The sequence below is a fragment of the Notolabrus celidotus genome, chromosome 5 (assembly GCF_009762535.1).
Source record: "Notolabrus celidotus isolate fNotCel1 chromosome 5, fNotCel1.pri, whole genome shotgun sequence".
Lineage (NCBI taxonomy): Eukaryota > Metazoa > Chordata > Actinopteri > Labriformes > Labridae > Notolabrus > Notolabrus celidotus.
The window spans coordinates 6,229,360-6,251,085 of record NC_048276.1 but is presented as its reverse complement, the minus strand read 5'-3'; the positions used below and the strand labels follow the sequence as shown (position 1 = coordinate 6,251,085).

The following is a 21,726-nucleotide window of genomic DNA, read 5'->3' as shown; positions in this document are numbered from 1 at the left end:
ACAGGTCCTCACAAGGAGAGAGCGGTACAGTCGGCCTTGTCTTATATAGTCTGCAAACTTTGGTTGGCAGGATGGGAAAATCAAGTGTGTTCCAGTTTGATAGTTAAGGCCTTGAATGATATAATTCATTCTGGTGAGAAAAGACAAGCTGCTACAAACATTCAGAGAAACACTTACACTGCGTTTCAAATTATTATGCAAGCTGCATTTTTGTGAATATCTAAAAAAAATATGTTACGAGTCGTTTTCAAATTTGTTGCGAAGTCAGATAGTGAATATATTTCTTCAACTGTGTGGTTAAAATGATGCTTTTCAAAGTAGGTTGGTTGTATTTTCGGCTCCGAGAGCCGATGCTTTAAAGTGAATCAGAAGAGCCGGCTCTCTCTTGATACGAGCCGGCTGTATAGGATACAGGTGATGGAGGGGTGACTGTGTATCCTGGCTTCATCTGTTCCTTCAGAGAGAGTCTTCTTAAAGACCGGGCAAATACTCACTGAGAGTAGAAATTGGATCAGCCCATCCAAACTGAGGCATCTGATTTTTCTCAATGCCAACCTGAGGACATTAATAATGTTTGCTAGAGTTTGGTTCTGGTTCTGTTTGCTTGAGTTTGGTTCTGGTTCTGGTTCTGGTTCTGTTTGCTCGAGTTTGGTTCTGGTTCTTGTCCTGTTTGCTCGAGTTTGGTTCTGGTTCAGTTTGCTTGAGTTGGTTCTGTTTCTGTTTACCTGAGTTGGTTCTGGTTATGTTTGCTTGAGTTTAGTTCTGGTTTTGGTTCAGTTTGCTTGAGTTCGGTTCTGGTTCTGTTCTGGTATGGTTCTGGTTTGGTTCTGTTCTGGTTCGATTCTGGTTCAAGTCTGGTTCGGTTCTGGTATGTTTTGGTTCGGTTCTGGTTGGGTTCTGGTTCGGTTCTGGTTCGGTTCTGGTATGGTTCTGGTTTGGTTCTGGTTAAGTTCTGGTATGGTTCTGGTTCGGTTCTGGTTAAGTTCTGGTATGGTTCTGGTTCGGGTCTGGTTCGGTTCTGGTTCGGTTCTGGTTTGGTTCTGGTTCAAGTCTCGTTCAGTTATGGTTCGGTTCTGGTACGGTTCTGGTTCGGTTCGGTTCTGGTTCGGTTCTGGTTCGGTTCCGGTTCGGTTCTGGTTCAGTTCGGGTACGGTTCTGGTTCGGGTCTAGTTCGGGTCTGGTTCGGCTCTGGTTCAGTTCTGGTTTGGTTTTGTTCTGGTATGGTTCTTGTTTAGTTCTGGTTCAGTTCTGGTAGGGTTCTGGTTCGGTTCTGGTACGTTTCTGGTACGTTTCTGGTACGTTTCTGGTACGGTTCTGGTTCAGTTTGATTCTGGTTCTGTTTGAATGAGTTTGGTTCTGGTTCTGTATGCTTAAGATTAGTTCTGGTTCTAAACCTAACCCTAATCCTAACCCTAACCCTAATCACAACCCTAATCACAACCCTAACCCTGACCCCAACCCTAACCCTAATCACAACCCTAACCCTAACCCTAATCAGAACCCTAACCCTAATCACAACCCTAACCCTAATCACAACCCTAATCCTAACCCTAATCACAACCCTAATCCTAACCCTAATCACAACCCTAACCCTAACCCCAACCCTAACCCTACCCCTAACCCTAAACCTAGCCCTAACCCTAAACCTAACCCCAACCCTAACCCCAACCCTAACCCTAAACCCAACCCTAAACCTAACCCTAACCCCAACCCTAACCCTATCCCTAACCCTAATCAGAACCCTAACCCTAATCACAACCCTAACCCTAACCCTATCCCTAACCCTAATCACAACCCTAACCCTAATCACAACCCTAACCCTAACCCTAATCACAACCCCAACCCTATCCCTAACCCTAATCAGAACCCTAACCCTAATCAGAACCCTAACCCTAATCACAACCCTAACCCTAACCCTAATCACAACCCCAACCCTATCCCTAACCCTAATCAGAACCCTAACCCTAATCACAACCCCAACCCTATCCCTAATCAGAACCCTAACCCTAATCACAACCCTAACCCTAACCCCAACCCTAACCCTAACCCTAACCCCAACCCTAAACCTAACGCTAACCCTAATCACAACCCTAACCCTAACCCTAACCCTAATCACAACCCTAACCCTAATCACAACCCCAACCCTAATCACAACCCTAACCCTAACCCTAATCACAACCTTTACCCTAATCACAACCCTAACCCTAACCCTAATCACAACCCTAACCCTAATCACAACCCTAACCCTAATCACAACCTTTACCGTAATCACAACCCTAACCCTAATCACAACCTTTACCCTTATCAGAACCCTAACCCTAATCACAACCCTAACCCTAACCCTAATCACAACCTTTACCCTAATCACAACCCTAACCCTAATCACAACCTTTACCCTTATCAGAACCCTAACCCTAATCACAACCCTAACCCTAACCCCAACCCTAACCCCAACCCTAACCCTAACCCCAACCCTAAACCTAACGCTAACCCTAATCACAACCCTAACCCTAACCCTAACCCTAATCACAACCCTAACCCTAATCACAACCCCAACCCTAATCACAACCCTAACCCTAACCCTAATCACAACCTTTACCCTAATCACAACCCTAACCCTAACCCTAATCACAACCCTAACCCTAATCACAACCCCAACCCTAATCACAACCTTTACCGTAATCACAACCCTAACCCTAACCCTAATCACAACCCTAACCCTAATCACAACCCTAACCCTTATCACAACCCTAACCCTAATCACAACCCTAACCCTAATCACAACCATAACCCTAATCACAACCCTAACCTTAATCACAACCATAACCCTAACCCCAAGCCCAACCCTAATCACGACCATAACACTAACCCTAATCACAACCCTAACCCCAACCCTAATTCCAACCCTAAACCTAATCACAACTCTAACCCTAATCACAACTCTAACCCTAATCACAACCCTAACCCTCATCACAACCCTAACCCTAATCACAACCCTAACCCCAACCCTAATTCCAACCCTAAACCTAATCACAACTCTAACCCTAATCACAACTCTAACCCTAATCACAACCCTAACCCTCATCACAACCCTAACCCTAATCACAACTCTAACCCTAATCACAACCCTAACCCCAACCCTAATCACAACCCTAACCCTAATCACAACCCTAACCCCAACCCTAATCCCAACCCTAAACCTAATCACAACTCTAACCCTAATCACAACTCTAACCCTAATCACAACCCTAACCCTAATCCCAACCCTAAACCTAATCACAACTCTAACCCTAATCACAACTCTAACCCTAATCACTGGTTCGGTTCTGGTTTGGTTCTGGTTCAAGTCTCGTTCAGTTATGGTTCGGTTCTGGTACGGTTCTGGTTCGGTTCGGTTCTGGTTCGGTTCTGGTTCGGTTCCGGTTCGGTTCTGGTTCAGTTCGGGTACGGTTCTGGTTCGGGTCTAGTTCGGGTCTGGTTCGGCTCTGGTTCAGTTCTGGTTTGGTTTTGTTCTGGTATGGTTCTTGTTTAGTTCTGGTTCAGTTCTGGTAGGGTTCTGGTTCGGTTCTGGTTCGGTTCTGGTACGTTTCTGGTACGTTTCTGGTACGGTTCTGGTTCAGTTTGATTCTGGTTCTGTTTGAATGAGTTTGGTTCTGGTTCTGTATGCTTAAGATTAGTTCTGGTTCTAAACCTAACCCTAATCCTAACCCTAACCCTAACCCTAATCACAACCCTAATCACAACCCTAACCCTGACCCCAACCCTAACCCTAATCACAACCCTAACCCTAACCCTAATCAGAACCCTAACCCTAATCACAACCCTAACCCTAATCACAACCCTAATCCTGACCCTAATCACAACCCTAATCCTAACCCTAATCACAACCCTAACCCTAACCCCAACCCTAACCCTACCCCTAACCCTAAACCTAGCCCTAACCCTAAACCTAACCCCAACCCTAACCCCAACCCTAACCCTAAACCCAACCCTAAACCTAACCCTAACCCCAACCCTAACCCTATCCCTAACCCTAATCAGAACCCTAACCCTAATCACAACCCTAACCCTAACCCTATCCCTAACCCTAATCACAACCCTAACCCTAATCACAACCCTAACCCTAACCCTAATCACAACCCCAACCCTATCCTTAACCCTAATCAGAACCCTAACCCTAATCACAACCCCAACCCTATCCCTAATCAGAACCCTAACCCTAATCACAACCCTAACCCTAACCCCAATCCTAACCCCAACCCTAACCCTAACCCCAACCCTAAACCTAACGCTAACCCTAATCACAACCCTAACCCTAACCCTAACCCTAATCACAACCCTAACCCTAATCACAACCCCAACCCTAATCACAACCCTAACCCTAACCCTAATCACAACCTTTACCCTAATCACAACCCTAACCCTAACCCTAATCACAACCCTAACCCTAATCACAACCCTAACCCTAATCACAACCTTTACCGTAATCACAACCCTAACCCTAACCCTAATCACAACCCTAACCCTAATCACAACCTTTACCCTAATCACAACCCTAACCCTAATCACAACCCTAACCCTTATCACAACCCTAACCCTAATCACAACCCTAACCCTAATCACAACCATAACCCTAATCACAACCATAACCCTAATCACAACCCTAACCTTAATCACAACCATAACCCTAACCCCAAGCCCAACCCTAATCACGACCATAACACTAACCCTAATCACAACCCTAACCCCAACCCTAATTCCAACCCTAAACCTAATCACAACTCTAACCCTAATCACAACTCTAACCCTAATCACAACCCTAACCCTCATCACAACCCTAACCCTAATCACAACTCTAACCCTAATCACAACCCTAACCCCAACCCTAATCACAACCCTAACCCTAATCACAACCCTAACCCTAATCACAACCCTAACCCCAACCCTAATCCCAACCCTAAACCTAATCACAACTCTAACCCTAATCACAACTCTAACCCTAATCACAACCCTAACCCTAATCCCAACCCTAAACCTAATCACAACTCTAACCCTAATCACAACTCTAACCCTAATCACAACCCTAACCCTAACCCTAACCCCAACCCTAATCACAACTCTAACCCTAATCACAACCCTAACCCTAACCCCAACCCTAATCACAACCCCAACCCTAATCATAACCCTAACCCTAATCACAACCCTAACCCTAACCCCAACCCTAATCACAACCCTAAGCACAACCCTAACCCTAATCACAACCCTAATCACAACCCTAACCCTAACCCTAATCACAACCCTAACCCTAACCCTAATCACAACCCTAACCCTAACCCTAACCCTAATCATAACCCTAGGATCAGGGTGATAGTGATTTTGTAACAGAATAAATGCACAAAATTGGGCAATTATAAGGCTTCTCATAAAAACACCGTACGTAAAAGTGTTTTCAACACAAACCATTAGTTTTTGCAAAATTAAGGTAAAATATACGGTGACAAAAGATCCTAAATTAAGAGCCGTTCGGCAGTCAAAAGAGCCGGCTCTTCTTTGGGAGCTGAGTCAAAAGAGCCCAACTTCCCATCACTAAAGCACATGCTTACTACCATTTGCACTCTTAGTTGCCCTTGGAACTATTTGTATTGTAAAACATATCAATGTAAATACTTCAGACCTGTACCATAGTGATAAACAGATAACACTTCAATTTGAATCAAGTAAATACCACTTGTATGCTTTAAAACAGAGGGTCATTTCATCCCTTGTGGACTCAACATGACAGCATTTATACTTTTCAAGTAATTGATCTTAAACGCTTTCAGAAAATTAACAGCAGCAAAACTCACATATCCCTTCGAGCCACCAAATGGTATCATAACAATGGTGTATGCTGTTTTGTAATGACACAGCTATTTTATGATGTACTAGAAATGTATTCAAATTATTTCACGGACCCCCCCCCCGGGTTCGCAGACCCCCCAGACCCCACTTTGAGAACAACTGAGCTAGAGTACGGTAATTGAGCCAAATGTACCATAAAACATAAACAATATACCCCCGTTTTCTGTGAATGCATGATTATGAAGTGAAGGAGAAAAGATGTGAAAAAAGTTGCGCAGTGTCGCTGTCTTTTCCAGCACAGCGTGAACTCAACTTTCAATGAATGGGGAAGTGTTTTGTTAATAGGGTCAGGTCGCACGCAGCCATGTTGGAATAATTTTCCAGGACTATCTGTGATTTTCCAGGACATTTTACTTTTCCTCCCATTTTCCAGGTGTTTTCCAATACTGGAAAACTGGTTAACTGTTTTCCAGGTTTTCCAGGACGCATGGGAACCCTGCACACAGTTGAAGAAATATATTCACTATCTGACTTCTTGACAAATTTGAAAACGACTGTTGACATAGTTTTTAAAATATAATATAGTTAGATTTCTGAGGACTTCTCTGCTGACACTGAGCAGCACCTTGTATGGTTTTCCAAAGATGCTCTTTTGAGCTGTATTTCTTGCCATCACTATGAATTATCTTATTCTTTATTATGGACAAGTTCTCAGTCGGGTTGAGATCAGGTAAGCAGGCAGGCCAGTTCATGAGGCGATCCTCTTTAAAGCCCTGAGATGCCGTCCTGTCCTGAGAATAACATGAGGCATGTGACGGTGCTTTGTTGTCGTGCATGAACTCTAGCTTCTTCTTCACTTTAGCTGAATGTCTTTTCCCCCATGGAGGAAAATACCAAAGAGGATCGCCTCCCGAACTAGCCTGCCTGCTCACCTTTCACCATTCAGTGAACATCCAGGGAACAGACATTGAGATTGTGAAATCTTACAAGTACCTAGGTGTTCACCTGCACAATAAACTGGACTGGTCAGACAACTCAAATGTGCTGTATAAGAAGGGACAAAGCAGACTCTTTCTGCTCAGGAGACTCAGGTCTTTTGGTGTGGAGGGGGCTCTTCTGAAGTCCTTCTTTGACTCTGTGGTGGCATCAGCCATCTTCTCTGGAGTGGTGTGCTGGGGTAGCAGCATCTCTGCTGCTGACAGGAAGAAGCTGAACAGACTGGTGAAGAAGGCCAGCTCTGTCCTGGGCTGCCTGCTGGACCCTGTGGAGGTGGTGGCTGACAGGAGGATGGACAACACGTCACCCCACCCCCTCCAGGAGACCATAACAACACTGGGGAGCTCCTTCAGTGACAGACTTCTTCACCCGCGGTGTCTCACGGAGAGATACCGCAGGTCTTTTCTTCCTGCAGTGGTCAGACTCTAGAACCAATAATATATTTGTGTGTGTAAGATATTCTTATTTTTACCTCTTTAATTTTAATTGCTAATAACTTTTTAATAATTGTTCTTTATAGGCTCTTGTTTGCTTTATATATATATTTTTGCACTGTCTACAGTCATGGCCAAAAGTTTTGAGAATGACACAAATATTACATTTTCACAAAGTCTGCTGCTTCAGGGTTTTTAGGTGTGCTTGTCAGATGTTTCTATGGTATAATGAAATACAATTAGAAGCATTTCATAAGTATCAAAAGCTTTTATTGAGAATTACACAGAATTCATGCAATAAGTCAATATTTGCAGTGTTGAACCTTCTTTTTCAAGACCTCTGCAATTCTCCCTGGCATGCTGTCAATCAACTTCTGGACCAAATCCTGACTGATGGCAGTCCATTCTTGCATAATCAATGCTTGGAGTTTGTCAGAATTTGTGGGTTTTTGATTGTCCACCCGCCTCTTGAGGATTGACCACAAGTTCTCAATGGGATTAAGATCTGGGGAGTTTCCTGGCCAAGGGCCCAAAATCTTAATGCTTTGTTCCCCGAGCCATTTTGTTATGACTTTTGCTTTATGGCAAGGTGCTCCATCATGCTGGAAAAGGCATTCTTCATCACCAAACTGCCCTTGGATGGTTGGGAGAAGTTGCTCTCGGAGGACGTTCTGGTACCATTCTTTATTCATGGCTGTGTTTTTAGGCAAGATTGTGAGAGAGCCCACTCCCTTGACCGAAAAGCAACCCCACACATGAATGGTCTCAGGATGCTTCACTGTTGGCAAGAGACAGGACTGATGGTAGCGCTCACCTCGTCTTCTCCGAACAAGCCTTCCTCCAGATGCCCCAAACAATCGGAAAGGGGATTCATCAGAGAAAATGACTTTACCCCAGTCCTCAGCAGTCCAGTCCCTGTACCTTCTGCAGAATATCAGTCTGTCCCTGATGTTTTTACTGGAGAGAAGTGGCTTCTTTGCTGCCCTCCTTGACACCAGGCCTTCCTCCAAAAGTCTTCGCCTCACTGTGCGTGCAGATGCACTCACACCTGCCTGCTGCCATTCCTGAGCAAGCTCTGCACTGGTGGTGGCCCGATCCCGCAGCTGTAACACCTTCAGGAGACGGTCCTGGCGCTTGCTGGACTTTCTTGGGCGCCCTGGAGCCTGTTTGGCAACAATTGAACCTCTCTCCTTGAAGTTCTTGATAATTCCATAGACGGTTGACTGAGGTGCAATCTTACTCGCTGCTATAAACTCCCCTGTTAGGCCCTTTTTGTGCAATGCAATGATGGCTGCACGTGTTTCCTTGCAGGTAACCATGGCTAACAGATGAGGAACAATGGTGTCATGCACCATCTTCCTTTAAAGTGTCCAGTCACTCAATCATTACAGATTGATCGCCAGCCTTGTCCTCATCAACACCCACACCTGTGTTAATGTGTGTGACACCTGTGTGTCATTGAAATGATGTTAGCTGGTCCTTTTGTGGCAGGGCTGAAATGCAGTGGAAATGTGTTTTTGGTGATAAAGTTCATTTTCAAGGCAAAGAGGGACTTTGCAATTAATTGCAGTTGAGCTGATCACTCCTCATAACATTCTGGAGTATATGCAAATTGCCATTCTAAAAACTGAAACAGCAGACTTTGTGAAAATTAATAGTTGTCTTTCTTTGTTCCACATGATAGAAAATTAAAAACAAAGACACTTGTCTTGAGTACGTTCTTAACAATCAATTAATCTATACTTGATTAATTGATTACATCCCTAGTTCTATGTGTTTTAACTTCTTTACCGCACTGTGCAGCACTTTGCTAAACTTCATCGTTCTATAAATAAAGTGGATTTGATTGGATCAATAAAAGCTCCTCCTGTGTGCCAAACATCAGACCAAACAACATGTATGATCACTGTTGTAATGAAATGACATACACAAAATAACTTGTGGTTACAAAACATTTGAAAAGAAGCAAGATGAGCATGAAAATGTGTATCACGTCAAAGTAAACCAAATCCCTTAAAGTATAACACTGTTTCAGATTTCAAAGTAGATCCAAGTACTGGGAACTGAATTTGGCATCAGAGAAATAAAAGAAATGTTAAAAAGCAAAACAAGTCCCCGCACAATGATAGACGTGGAGCAGATCTGTGTGGTGATGTTATTCAGGGATTTATAGCACAAATAAATAAGGTTAAAGACGCAGAGGGAAACATGGAGGCTGTGTGCGTAACAAAGAAAGAACACTCTGCAGTTTAACACATCAAAATAAAATACAAGATAAACCTCTCACTCGTTTATGGACCAATCATCCCTTGATTCTGTTCAGTCCATCATTTAGTCAGTCTGATGAGCAGGTTTGAATAGAGAAAAGTGAAGAATCTCTGGCTGATCATTTAGCCTCTCCCTTTTTGTGGATGAAGTACAGTCAGAGTTTACTGACACGCCGTCTTTACTACATGAATTAGTGTTTGACTTCATGCAAACTGAAAAAGGAAAAAAAAGCTTCTTAAAAAGTAAACATTAGTGGATATCAAACCGATACAGAATGAAACTCTAGCTGCAGTGATTGTCTCCGACTCTAACCCTGAGAAGTTCATGAGCTAAGGATGAAAAGCAAAAAAAGAAAAAGAAAAAAAAGACAAGCCATCAATCTATAATTTAAAAAAACAAAACACAGATCTGACAGGAACTCCAGAATGAGTGTTACTCTACAGCTAGGGAGAATAAAAAAAAAACACAAGAAGCTCAAATGATAACAATAAAAAATAAAGTTTAAGGCACTGAGCAGTTGAAATGAGTTCGTTTACATTTCTAAAAAAAACGATCATGATGAGGCACGAGAGACAAAAGAACAAAAGAAGGCACCGGTGTGATTTCAGTAACAGAAACAAGCAAACAGAAACGAAAGTCAAAAACAAAGATCATCACTTTCAGACACTGTCCCTGCGTTCGCTCGTCAAATTTAGACTTCTTTAAGTCGAAGAAGTAACTTTAGTGAGTGTCAATTCTCAAAATACATACAGAGCAGAGTTCCTGTTTGGATCAACTTGAAGAATAATGATGTGTGATTGTAAATTGTAGTGTTTGGTTTTCTTTGAGGTATTGCTTTTAAAAAGACACGTTGAAGAATCCCTTTGCTGGTTTGAAAGAAAACGACCAAAACTTTGTTTTTAGAAGGACAATTAAATCACTGAATCACATCCCATGTTTAACACCCACCTACAGCCTGACTGAATGCATTTTACTGAATTCCTTCAAAATAAAATGCTGTTCAGGTATTAATGTACTGCTTGTAATAAATGCTTGATTCTATATCTGACCACTTTACGGCTAAGTATCCCTTAAAACCACAAAATACAACATCAGCTGATCAGAGCTTGTTCATGCAACCATCCCCCACGGTGCGACTGTGTTAAAGTGTTAACTCAGGTGATGATGTGGAAGGTGCTGGAGTGATGCAGGTGGTACAGCTGAGCAGGACACAGCCTGTTTGTTGTTTAGGATGAATTCAAAGTCTTTCCAAAAGCACACTGTGGTGGTGTATCTACGTGTCTGTCGGTTGCTCACAGCCGGGACACTTAACCAAACATTTGGAGATCGTAGAGTCGCAACAGCTCGTGTCCTTCTTTCTCATGATGCAGGAGAAGAGTCAAACTTCCTCGAAGAAGGCCATCTGAGACATGTACGCAGAGTTTCGCTGCAAAGCAAGACAAGGGTGAAATCATTAAGAAATTAAAAGGTGACATATCATGCAAAATGGACTTTTTAATGCTTCTTTACCTGAAATATGTGTCCCTGTCTACAAACCCTCCGAAAATGTAAAGAATCCATTCTGCCCCTGTTCTGATTTCTCCACCTTTCTCTAAATGTGTGCTGAAACGAGCCGTTACAGTTTTCAGTCTTTTTTATACGTGACAACAACATCCGGTCTGTCACGGAGTCAGAGCTCGGAGCTTGTTCAGCCCATAGACTGTATAAAATACAACTCAACCCCTCCTCCGTTTTTCATTCCCTGCACAAATGTGTGCTAACAAGGAGCTTAGGAGGGAGGCATGCTAGTTATAGGCTGTCTTAATAAACACAAAGGTCGGTTTTACTCCCCACGTCTGCAGATTTGAAGATCTAGTGGATGATTTTTATTTTTCATGGAGAAGTGCTAGCGCTAGTTAGCATAGCCACATAGCTACATGTTCGTAGCTGTGTACCGAGACACACGTCGACATGCTGACAAATAAAACAACAAGAAACACAAAATCTGTGACCAATGGTTCAGAAAGGTCCTGCTGCAGGCGCCTCTCCATCAGGATCAGATTCTGGATCAAATTCAGAGGGTTGAAGAAACGCGGGTCTGTGAGCAGCCGTGTATATTCAGCCAACATGTAAACATTAGATCAACGTGCTGGAGAGCCGAGGCCACATCCACTTCCTGAGGGGGCGTGGTCAGAGAGCTCATTCTCATTTAAAGGCACAGACACAGAAAAAAGCCTGTTCTGAGCAGGGCTGAAAAAGAGGGGTTTACAGGCAGACCAAAATCTGATTTCAAAGTGTTTTTATGAGCATAAACTTTAAAGACATGTTTTGGGGACCTCTTAGACCAATATATTTTGATGAAAAAGAGCATAAAATGTCACCTTTAAGAAACATGTTGAATATCAAGATGTGAAGCAGGCTCTTAAAAATGATCTCAGCGGACATACAGTCATATAAGATGAAGGCTCAGACTTCAACATGTGGATTTACTTCAACAAGGGAACTCAACTGAAAGATACTTTAGACTCACAGTGTCCACTTTACTGTCTACTCGTTCTTATTGAGAAAAATAAGCATGTGTACATGGTCAGGTGTCAGTCGGGAGCGCAACCGGGCCAATCAATGAATCGATACTCGATTCATGGTTAACATCCCTAGATCATACGTACGTTGCTGTGAGGTATGTAGACAGGAGGCTCTTGGACGTATCCCCTCGCCTCACTGCGGTGGTTGTAGAGGCCGGCCTGCTGCTGCTGCTCCTCCAGCTTCAAAGACTCGATCTCCGTCTTCAGCTCCTTCAGCTGGTCCTGCAGGTGTTTGCTCTTCTCCATGTACTCCAACCTGCGTGAACAGATGGAAAGACATTAACAAGCAGAGCTAACATGTCATCCCAGAGTATCATGCTTGATATTCAAACTCACCTCTCTCTTTCAATCTCCATCGACAACCTTTTCATGTCCGAGTCCTTGAAGTCGAGGCGCGTTGATGCGGATTCGTAGGTACAGTCGATAGCTTCGGGTGGGGCAGGAGGAGCAGGGGGTGCAGAGTAGGCTGCTATAAGCTGGACGACAGACAAACAGAATTGCTGACCATCTAAACAGAAGCTGCAGTCATTCACAAAACACAGGATGAAGGCAGCAGAGACGGGTATGATCATCACCGTACAGGGTATGTTGTTTTGGTGATCTCCAGCAGCTTCTGTTTCGCTCTCCGCTCAGCATCCTTCGCCTCCGTCAGGTCCTGTTTCAGGTGATCTGCCTCCTTCAGCCTGGAATCACAGGTTTGAGAAGTTCAAGGCTGGTGGACATAATTAATGGTAGTGCTGAGTTAACAAGCAATGCATTCTGAGGAGTAAGTAGAATGGCAAAGCGCCCCAGACATGACTTAATAAACACAGAGGATGGCCTTTTGCAGACTGCTAAGAGCAAAAATCAAAGCAAATGCACCATCAGCCAGGATTGACACACCTCCTCTCAGACTGCTCCACCAGTTTGACAGCCAGCTGCTCTGCCTCCCTCATCTTCTGCTCCATCAGCCTTTTCTCCTCCTTGGTCTTCATAGCAGTGACCTCTAACCTCTGCCTCTCCTGCTCGGCTTCTGCAGCTTTGTGGGCCAAGAGCTTGGCCTCCTCCTCAGCGATCTGAGCCTTCTCAGCCAGAAGGTCCGCCGTCTCCTCCGATCGCAGCTGGAACAAATGTATTTGGGACATATTAAAAAAAGTTGCCAAAATATAACACGTGCATCATCAGAGAGTCAAAGCTGGGCATGCAAATAAGGCCAAATAACATTGACGAATATGTTTGCATGCTGCAAAATTATGTCACAACTTATGTCACTTAACTCACAAGTGGATCTGTAAAGTTGTCGCCCTGGAAGGAGTTAACAAACATGTTTAACAATTTCAAAAATGGATGTGCTCACCAGTGCCTCGTTGGCGAGTCGGGCCTCGTCTTGCAGCTGGAAGAGTCTTCGCTCCATCTCTTCTTTCGCTCTTTCCGCTTCCTCCCTCATCTGTTTTTCCCGTGCCAGGATTTGCCGCTCCATCTAGACAGCGACAATCAACCACAAAGTTAAACTCCTTTACGTATGCATAGTGTCCACCTTCTCTTGTTTCTGAAAATGGAGACAGTGCTGACCTTCTTACGGGCCTTCTCCTCTTTAGCTTGAGCCTTCATCTGCTGCACTTCAATGGAGTCAACCTTCCTCCTCCTCATGAACAGATCGTGGTTACCAATGCACAGCTGGAGGATCTAGAGATAAAGGGAACACACACCAGAAGTTTATTATTTCATGTGACTCTCCTATTGAAGTGGCAGGTGAACGTTTGCTCGGACAAAAAAGATAAACCAACCAGTTTGTTCACGCGCAGCTGAGACGAGTAGAACTTGAACACATCTTTCTTCTTGTCGAGGGGTTTGATTGTGAACTGAACGACAGGAAAGAGAAGAGTTATTTCTTATCCACTCCAAACAGGCATGCTTTATTGAGGGTTTCACGAACATCTCAGGCTCAAGCTGTTGCATGCTTTATACTTCCAGTAAAATTGAAAGGAAACACAGAGAACTGACAGAAGACAAATTGCTGCTTGTTTCTTGTTTACCTCTTTTTCGCTGTAGGAGATATTGCGGATGCCGCTCCAGGGAAAGGACTTGTTGGGGTTGAGTTTGCTGTTGGGGCTGTAGATGTGGAGACCCTGAGCATCCACTCCAAGCAACAGGTCTGTGTCCCTCTTATTTTGCTGTTCATATGACATGAAACAAAATCATGTAAAGAAGCATGACAGTGAAGTTCATGGTTGCATGTAAAGCTGATCTTGTCTCACAGAACAAGGAGATGGGATTGTAAATTAACCTTACTTAAAAAATATGTTAATGGTTTAAGTTTCTATTTTCTTTGTGTTTATTGTTGGAACCAATTTGGAGCTTTTATTTTGAAGGCTGGGTTTGCCACTGACTTGCTGGGGAACAGGTGGTAACCATAGACTGTATAATAAATGGACGTAGTATCCGTGACGACACCCATCTGTTCCTGAAGCCCTGTTTTGAAGCCGATCATCGGTGGGTGCCATATTGGAAATGCTGAACACAACCTAACTTCATCTGAGCTAGTGTGAGGTAAAGGGGCGGGCCTTTATCCTTTTCGCTTACAGCTACATGATGCCCGCCTGTCAGTCAAGACAACCAGTGTGTGCCGATAGAGAAATGAGCTCCTCAGACCTAAACAGTTTTTTGAACCAGGCTGTAAACATGTTTATTTCTGCTGTAAAGATCGTCTTCTTTGAATGGGTGTGTATGTGGTTTCCGGTGTTTCTGCAGCCAGCCTCAAGTGGACGCCCGATGAACTGCAGTTTTTAACACTTCTGATTGACTTCATATTTTAAGACTGGAGGTTGCCGCTTGGTTGTAACAGGATATTAACGAATGCTGGATTCAACGAATGAAGGAACGAGGTAGAGAAGGCACTAATCTGAGGCCAGGTATAGCATCCTGCTAGAAGATGGGTATCATTTTTAGTGTCTTGGTTTGGTGGTGGTGTTTAATGTGCTGATGCTTTGTTCCCTTTGAATGTTGTGAAGTGTGTAATCACTCACAGCTGACATCTCCCAGCCGTTTGTTAGCTGAGTCCTGTATTTGCTTTGTCTGGTGTTTATTGCCTTAAAATGTGTTTTTAGCATCCCTGTTTGATTGTATTTTGGAGATGTTTATTTCTATAATGTTGGGTTTATTTAGTTCACTGTAGATTTTAGCAGTTAAATGTTTGCATAGTTTTAACAGTTATTTAGCTCAATGGTTTCCATACTTAAATACGTTTCACTTGTCTTGAGTTTATGTTGTAATTATTGCAGTGTCTTTGGTCATTTTAATGTTTATATTTTGTACTGGGATCCTGTCTCAGCCCCTCCATCACTTACTGTAACTCTCCCTGTCCCATTAAAGTTACTAACCATAGACCTTTCTGGAGTCCCTGAGCTCCCTTGTCTCGTAGGTTCCTCTGAGTCGCTGCCATAGACGGCCTGCTGCTGTGGATGCTCCAGACTCCAGCTGCTACAACTACTACTATCCGTCTCATCACTATCATCTCTCTCTCTCTTCATCTCTCTCTATCCCTCTCTCCAACACGGTCTCAGCAGATGTGTGTCTAACATGAGTCTGGTCCTGCTGGAGGTTTCTGCCTGTTAAAGGAAGTTTGTCCTTGCCACTGTAACTTGCTAAATGCTGCAAAGTGCTCTGCTCATGGTGGATTAAGATGAGATCAGACTGAGTCCTGTCTGTAAGAGAGGTCTGGATCTGATCCTGTCTTGATGTTGGGTCTTTGTTAATAATAGAACATAGAGTATGGTCTAGACCTGCTCTGTTTGGAAAGAATCTTCAGATAACGTTTGTTGCGATTTGGCGCTGTATAAATAAAGATTGATTGTTTTTGTTGTCTTGTCCTGTGCAGCTCTTACGGTGTGTTTGTTTATCGACGGCATTAAATTAAAGTAAATAAGACGCATCAGGTGACGCTACAGGTTATTCACACTTACAGTGATGGCAAAGTAGCTGACCCCGTACATCTCAAGGTCCTGAGCAATTTTCAGGTATTCCATCTCAGCTTCATCCCTGAGTGAGTGATGGGAAATAAGGATGAGAAGATGCATCAAAGCAGGATCCTAGACTAAAGAATCTAGGATTACACCTTCTGTTAAGGTGTGATGTTTTCTTTACATGCTGGGTTTCAGAAGCCCCACTGGGTTAGTCCTACCTGGCGATGCCTCTGTGCTCTGCGTACCAAGCTGTAATCTTCTCCTCCCACATATCAGCTGTCATTTGGTATTGCATTAAAACCTGGGACACAGATATAGGATCGCAGGGAAAGGATGACATACTTTAAGTACACATACAAACATTGACTGCTGCTGTGACTAAGTAAACATAACAGACAAGTGGAAATAAAAACAACTCATTTATTCAGCTTCATTATAAAGTCAAATGAGCAGTAAAAATTGTAATGTGAACTCACTCTTTTTGGCAAGAGCTCATCTTGTGCCAGGAAACCCGGTTTGTGGAAATTTGGGTCATAGTCCCCGTACTGAGAGAGAGAGATCGGAGGGGAGAGAGAGAGAGACGGAAAAGAAACAGGATGAAAAAGACAAAAAGAAGTATGGGTGTTAATTATTTACATCTCAAGGAGTGGAAGTGGAACTGAAAATAAGATAAACACAGTGTTATGCATGCAGCCAGGATCAGCATACTGCAGGTGCAGCATATTAATGAAAGGACTCACTCACCTTGGCTTGGACTGCATACGATGCCAACAGAACAGATGCTTCAGGGGAACAGAATATCTCTTCATCTAAGATCTGCTTTTTCACCTGTGTGAGTTTGTAAACACGTGTGAATCAAGTGGAACCTCTTCCCAGTTTTTTCGTATGTTTCCCAACATGTTCAATTTGGCAAAAGTTGCTTTGAAGGAGAAATAATCGTCTAAATTACCTGCAAGAAGAAGAGGTGTTGAGTTATTTCTTGGACCAGCTCCTCTTCTACTTTCTCTGGGAAGAATTTAGCCAAGAAATGAAATGTTATTGGCGAGTCTTTAGGAACCTCTTGGTCCAGGACCTGAAAGGAGAACAGAAAGAGGAAGGGAAGGACTCTTAGTTTCAAAAAAATCAAGAAAATAAAATCAGATAAATTCTAGAAAATAATATAAAAATCAAATAATTACCAGAAAATCAATAGAATAAAATCAGACAAATAATAGAAAAAATAAAATAAAATAAAATAATTACAAAAAAATCAAGAAAATAAAAACAGATAAATTCAAAAAAATTAAATAGAATAAATAATTACCCGAATATCAACAAAATAAAATCATATACATACTAGAAAAATAAAATAACATAAAATAAGAGTCAAATTAAAATTAAGATGATGCTAAAACAATGCTTATAATGGTTATAATGCAGTCCAGGGTTAAAAAGAAATTACTCAAAATTAAAAGCCAGATTAAAAAGTCTTTAGTTTACTTTTAAAAACACACAGAGAGCTCGCTTGAATGTCCAGATGCAAAGAGTTCAGAGTTTAGGGCATAAAATTAAAAAGCTCTCTGGCCGGCACTTTGAGGGACACATGAGGAACGTTTAAAAAAGGGACAAATATAGACATTCAGAGGTATGGGCGCTGCTATATTTCTCAGCTTTACTGATCATCTGTCTCTTTGTTGTTCTTACTTTTCAGAAACTCTTGGTGCTGTTCAGGATGTCGGTTCTTCAGATGCACGAGTCAACAGGCAGTGTTAAAGGAGAGTTGTGTTCTCCACCTTGCGTGCATCACAAGTATTCCAAATATCTACTTTGTTGTCTGTTTACAACACTTCCATTAGGCTGACATGTTGAAGCTTGTTGTGAGCACACGCATAATTAATGTGTCGCCTCAACAGCTGTACATATCGGCTGAAACGTTTATATCTGCAGGTTCCAAAAAATAGCTTTCGAGGGCTTTATCTGCCGATGCCAAAACTATGCTGATAAAACTCTGCAACCCAAAGTAAATAAATACGACTAATCTGCATTGCATAAACCTTTATATTCAGTGTCTGGAATTAGATTTACATGATGTGAAGTTTTTGATACTTATTAGGCAGTTTGACAGTCACAGATTCTGCCCTTGGCTCACCCGTTTCTCTGGTTTCAGCCAAGCGTAGGTGTCCTTTACTGTGTACCTGAGTCCAAAGAACCAGGTCTCCCTCAGTCCAACTGTGCGACACACCAGGTCGAACAGGTCTTTGCCTTTCCACTTCACCTGAGAACATCAGAAAGCAGTGAAGAGATCAGTTAGTTACGATGCCAAAAACAGATCTTAGACAGCTATTAAAAGAAATCAAATAATACATGATCATTTATATAATAATAATTAGAATAATATAATAATAGCTTTTGTTTATATAAAGCACCTTTTTAAACAAATGTTTACTAAGAGCTCTGACAAACAAAGCATGGCAGGATTCAGGGAGATGACAGAATAAAGCTTTAACAGACAGAAGTGTTGTTTACTAAGCAAAATGTTAAACAAGAATAAACACAAAACAGAATAGTGATGAAACAGTAAACCAATAAAGGACAATAAAAAGGCTGACATCAGAGAAAATAGAAAATTAAAATTATAAATGAAAACAGAAATAATAAAAAATAATCAAAATTAAAATCAATAATTAAAATGAGAAGAAATTTAAAAAGGTGAGGTCATATAAATTGATTCTTAAGAAGAGACTGAAAAGATGTCACTGACTCTGCTCTAATTCACTGACACTGTATCTTTGGTTTGGTGGGCAACCATTTTTACTAACTTTACTACAAATAAACACTAATTGAGTCAGATAAATTATCAAAAACCTAGAGTCTTTTTTGTCAAATACTTCACAAGTAGGATTGTTAATAAGGCTGCCATCTACAATCTTAAATTCTAACATGATGTTGTGCAAGGAGAGGCAGCTTCAGATGTGCACTAAAACATTTCCCTGGATAAAGCTCCATTCCTGCATTTCTTTATTTTTTAAGGTTTTTTATTAAACTCAGCAAACATTTCACAAAACAATAATGCAGCCATTAGAGTTAGAGAGAAAAAAGGACTTTTGAAAACACCTAGTCCATGGTCCGAAAGTAAAAATAAATATATAAATAGAAGGTAATACAAAATAAACATAAGTAAATACACATACAAAATAATAATATTAAAATTAATAATACAAATAATTTTACAAATAGTAATTAGGGTAATAAAAAATACATACGGTAAACTTTAAAGAAAAAATAAGTAAATAAAATCAAATAATAATAATGTAAATCACAAATCAGCCCATCAGAAAGTTTACCAAAGAGAAACAAAGCAACAGGCGCCCTCCTTATCTTGAAAAGATCTGTTTTTAACTGTTATCTCGCAGTGATACTCTCCATATAGAAAATGTCCTTCATTATGTTCTTCCCCTGTGTGACTGTGTGTGGGCTGTGGCCTTAACCAGGAGACTGTGACGACCCTCAGCAGTGCTTAATGGCCCCTGCACTCCTCATCTCCTGGTTATATTCCCAATAGGGAGCAGGAGGGTTCAAAGGGCAGTTCTAACCCAAGACAGTTTCTAATTACAAGTTGTATAACTTTCCAATACTTTTATAGTTTTGGACAGTCCAAATATATATGTGTATGGTGGTCTTTAATCAGACCACAGCCCCTCCAGCACTTATCTGAGGATCTACCAACTTTGGAGGTCACCAGAGGAGTATCAAAGATTCTCCAGTCAAATTCTCTCCAGATGAGGCTCCCTGGTGCTCCATGTCCCACTCTGCAGGATCGTTCCTGCAGTTTCATGGATCCAAAGACTGTCACATGGGTGTTTTTAAAAGTAAACTTAAGACTTACCTTTTTAATCTAGCTTTTAATTTGGAGTAATTTATTTTTAGCCCTGGACTGCATTATTATTTGTATTATTTTAATCATTGCTTTAACATTTATTTATCTTATTTAATTATTTATTTCTTGTATTCATCTGATCTTGTTAACGCTACCTTATTTTTAACTTTTCTTTCCACTATTACTTATTTGATTAATTTTACTGTATTGATTTTATTTGTATTATTAATTATTATTATTTTTAAGTATTTTATTCATAATCATGCCTTTTATAATTTTACCATTGCTGTTGTTTTCTGTCTCTGTTATTCTGTGAAGCACTTTGGGCTGCATGTCTATGTTTGAAAGGTGATCTATAAATAAAGTTGAGTTGAGTTAATGTAACAGAACCTGCTAAGATCGTATAATAACAGAGGGGGTTAGACTGTCACATCGCCAGACTCTGTGGTGTAGATTGGCTCTTACCACAGGATGTAGGATCTTGCTCAGACACTGGAAAACTAAAAGTAACATCTCTTTTAATGAATGGCTGGGAGAAATGACTAAAATAGCTACCTATAAACAACTCATTTTTCAGGTAAATAACAGACAGGAGATGTTTTTGGACATATGGAGTTCCTTTATGGATATAAGACAATACGGAATAACTACCTTTGTGTATGAGTGTGATGAGAATGTGTGAGTGGTTGCGATGCACTGAGCTCTGTGTTTTCCCAGTGAGAAATTAGCTTGTTGTTTGTTTATTTTATTTTATTTATTACTGTTTGTTTGGTATCGTTATGACTTTCTTTTGTCATTGGCCTTATTACTACTTTTTATGTGAAATGTATTTTTTTTCTGTATTGTTTTATTTCTTCCTGAATTTTGCACTTTCTTGAAAACAATAAAAAAAAAAGTGAATTATAAAAAAAAAAAAAAAGGACCTGCTAAGATCAAGTCATTCTTCAGTGAGCCAATTAATGAATTTGGATCTGTGTGCAAATAAGTGGTCGTACATACAAAATAGTGCAAAAACAATTTTAGAAAAATAGAAATGAGACAGGAGTAAACATTAGAAATGTAATACCTCACAGCTGAACTCCATCTCTGCATCCATGGTGACAACTTTGACTTTGAAAGTCTTTGGCTGTTTCTTCTTCAGTCCTAAGATTGACATTTTGAGCGCGTTGCTTTCAAGGAAACCTGAAAAGAATAAAAAATCTCAGTTTTCAAACAATAAAACAACTTCCAGACACTTAAAACCTGAACAGATGGCTCCGTTGTGACTGTTATTGTTCTCATGTGGGAGTTACCCGTCTCTGTCTGACATTAAAACACAATAAGGAGCTTTTTTATGGGATAAAATCACTTTTTCTTCTACTTTACGACATGCAACTGTAAAGAAAGTGAGGCCCATTACCAGCGGTGAATGTTACAAACTTCAGCCGTCCAACAAGCCCCTAAAGACGGCCAGGCTTTCAGTCAAAGGCACCAATGCTATGCTAACAGTGTTAGCTAGCCAACTATGCCACGAAAACGGACCAAAATAAGTTATAAGAAGAGCCAAACTTTCTGAAGTTATCCATAATGAAAGGTTTAACAGTAAAGACTTTATAACAAGCGGCTTGGTTTCCAAAAACACATGGAAACAACTTTGTGAAGGTAACGGATAGCTAAGTGCTTTAGCTAGTTAGCTTGCTGTTGAATATCAGGAGGTCTTTCCAGAAGATTTGTTTGTTTTGACTCCTGAACGCTCTACAGGTGGGAGCATGAACAGCAGCCAGGGATGACGACACTGCGCATGCTCACGAATCCAGACAGCACGTATGCTGCCTTCACGGGATGTA

The 21,726-nt window shown here is 41.5% G+C and overlaps 1 protein-coding gene across 1 annotated transcript; it reads right to left on the bottom strand.

Annotated features, from left to right (window-relative positions):
- Nucleotides 1-9,169: 9,169 nt before the first annotated feature.
- Nucleotides 9,170-21,694, bottom strand: nf2b (neurofibromin 2b (merlin)). The gene is made up of 17 exons (XM_034683690.1): nt 21,300-21,694; nt 20,967-21,082; nt 18,173-18,298; nt 16,994-17,116; nt 16,789-16,872; nt 16,521-16,589; nt 16,263-16,345; nt 16,045-16,120; nt 14,119-14,256; nt 13,870-13,944; nt 13,655-13,768; nt 13,440-13,562; nt 12,986-13,203; nt 12,684-12,786; nt 12,440-12,579; nt 12,188-12,359; nt 9,170-10,965 (listed from the first exon to the last, which is right to left on the bottom strand). The coding sequence occupies exons 2-17, from the start codon at nt 21,054-21,056 to the stop codon at nt 10,918-10,920; spliced, it is 1,782 nt and encodes a 593-aa protein (XP_034539581.1). The 5' UTR covers nt 21,057-21,082; nt 21,300-21,694; the 3' UTR covers nt 9,170-10,917.
- Nucleotides 21,695-21,726: the final 32 nt, after the last annotated feature.

Bases quoted from the DNA above. Each gene is read 5' to 3' on its own strand.
- nf2b (XM_034683690.1), bottom strand. From the start codon at position 21,056: ATGTCAATCTTAGGACTGAAGAAGAAACAGCCAAAGACTTTCAAAGTC. The intron at 18,299-20,966 runs GTATTACATTTC...TGATGTTCTCAG, and splicing joins AGATGGAGTTCAGCTGTGAG to GTGAAGTGGAAAGGCAAAGA. The intron at 16,873-16,993 runs GTAATTTAGACG...AAACTCACACAG, and splicing joins AACACCTCTTCTTCTTGCAG to GTGAAAAAGCAGATCTTAGA.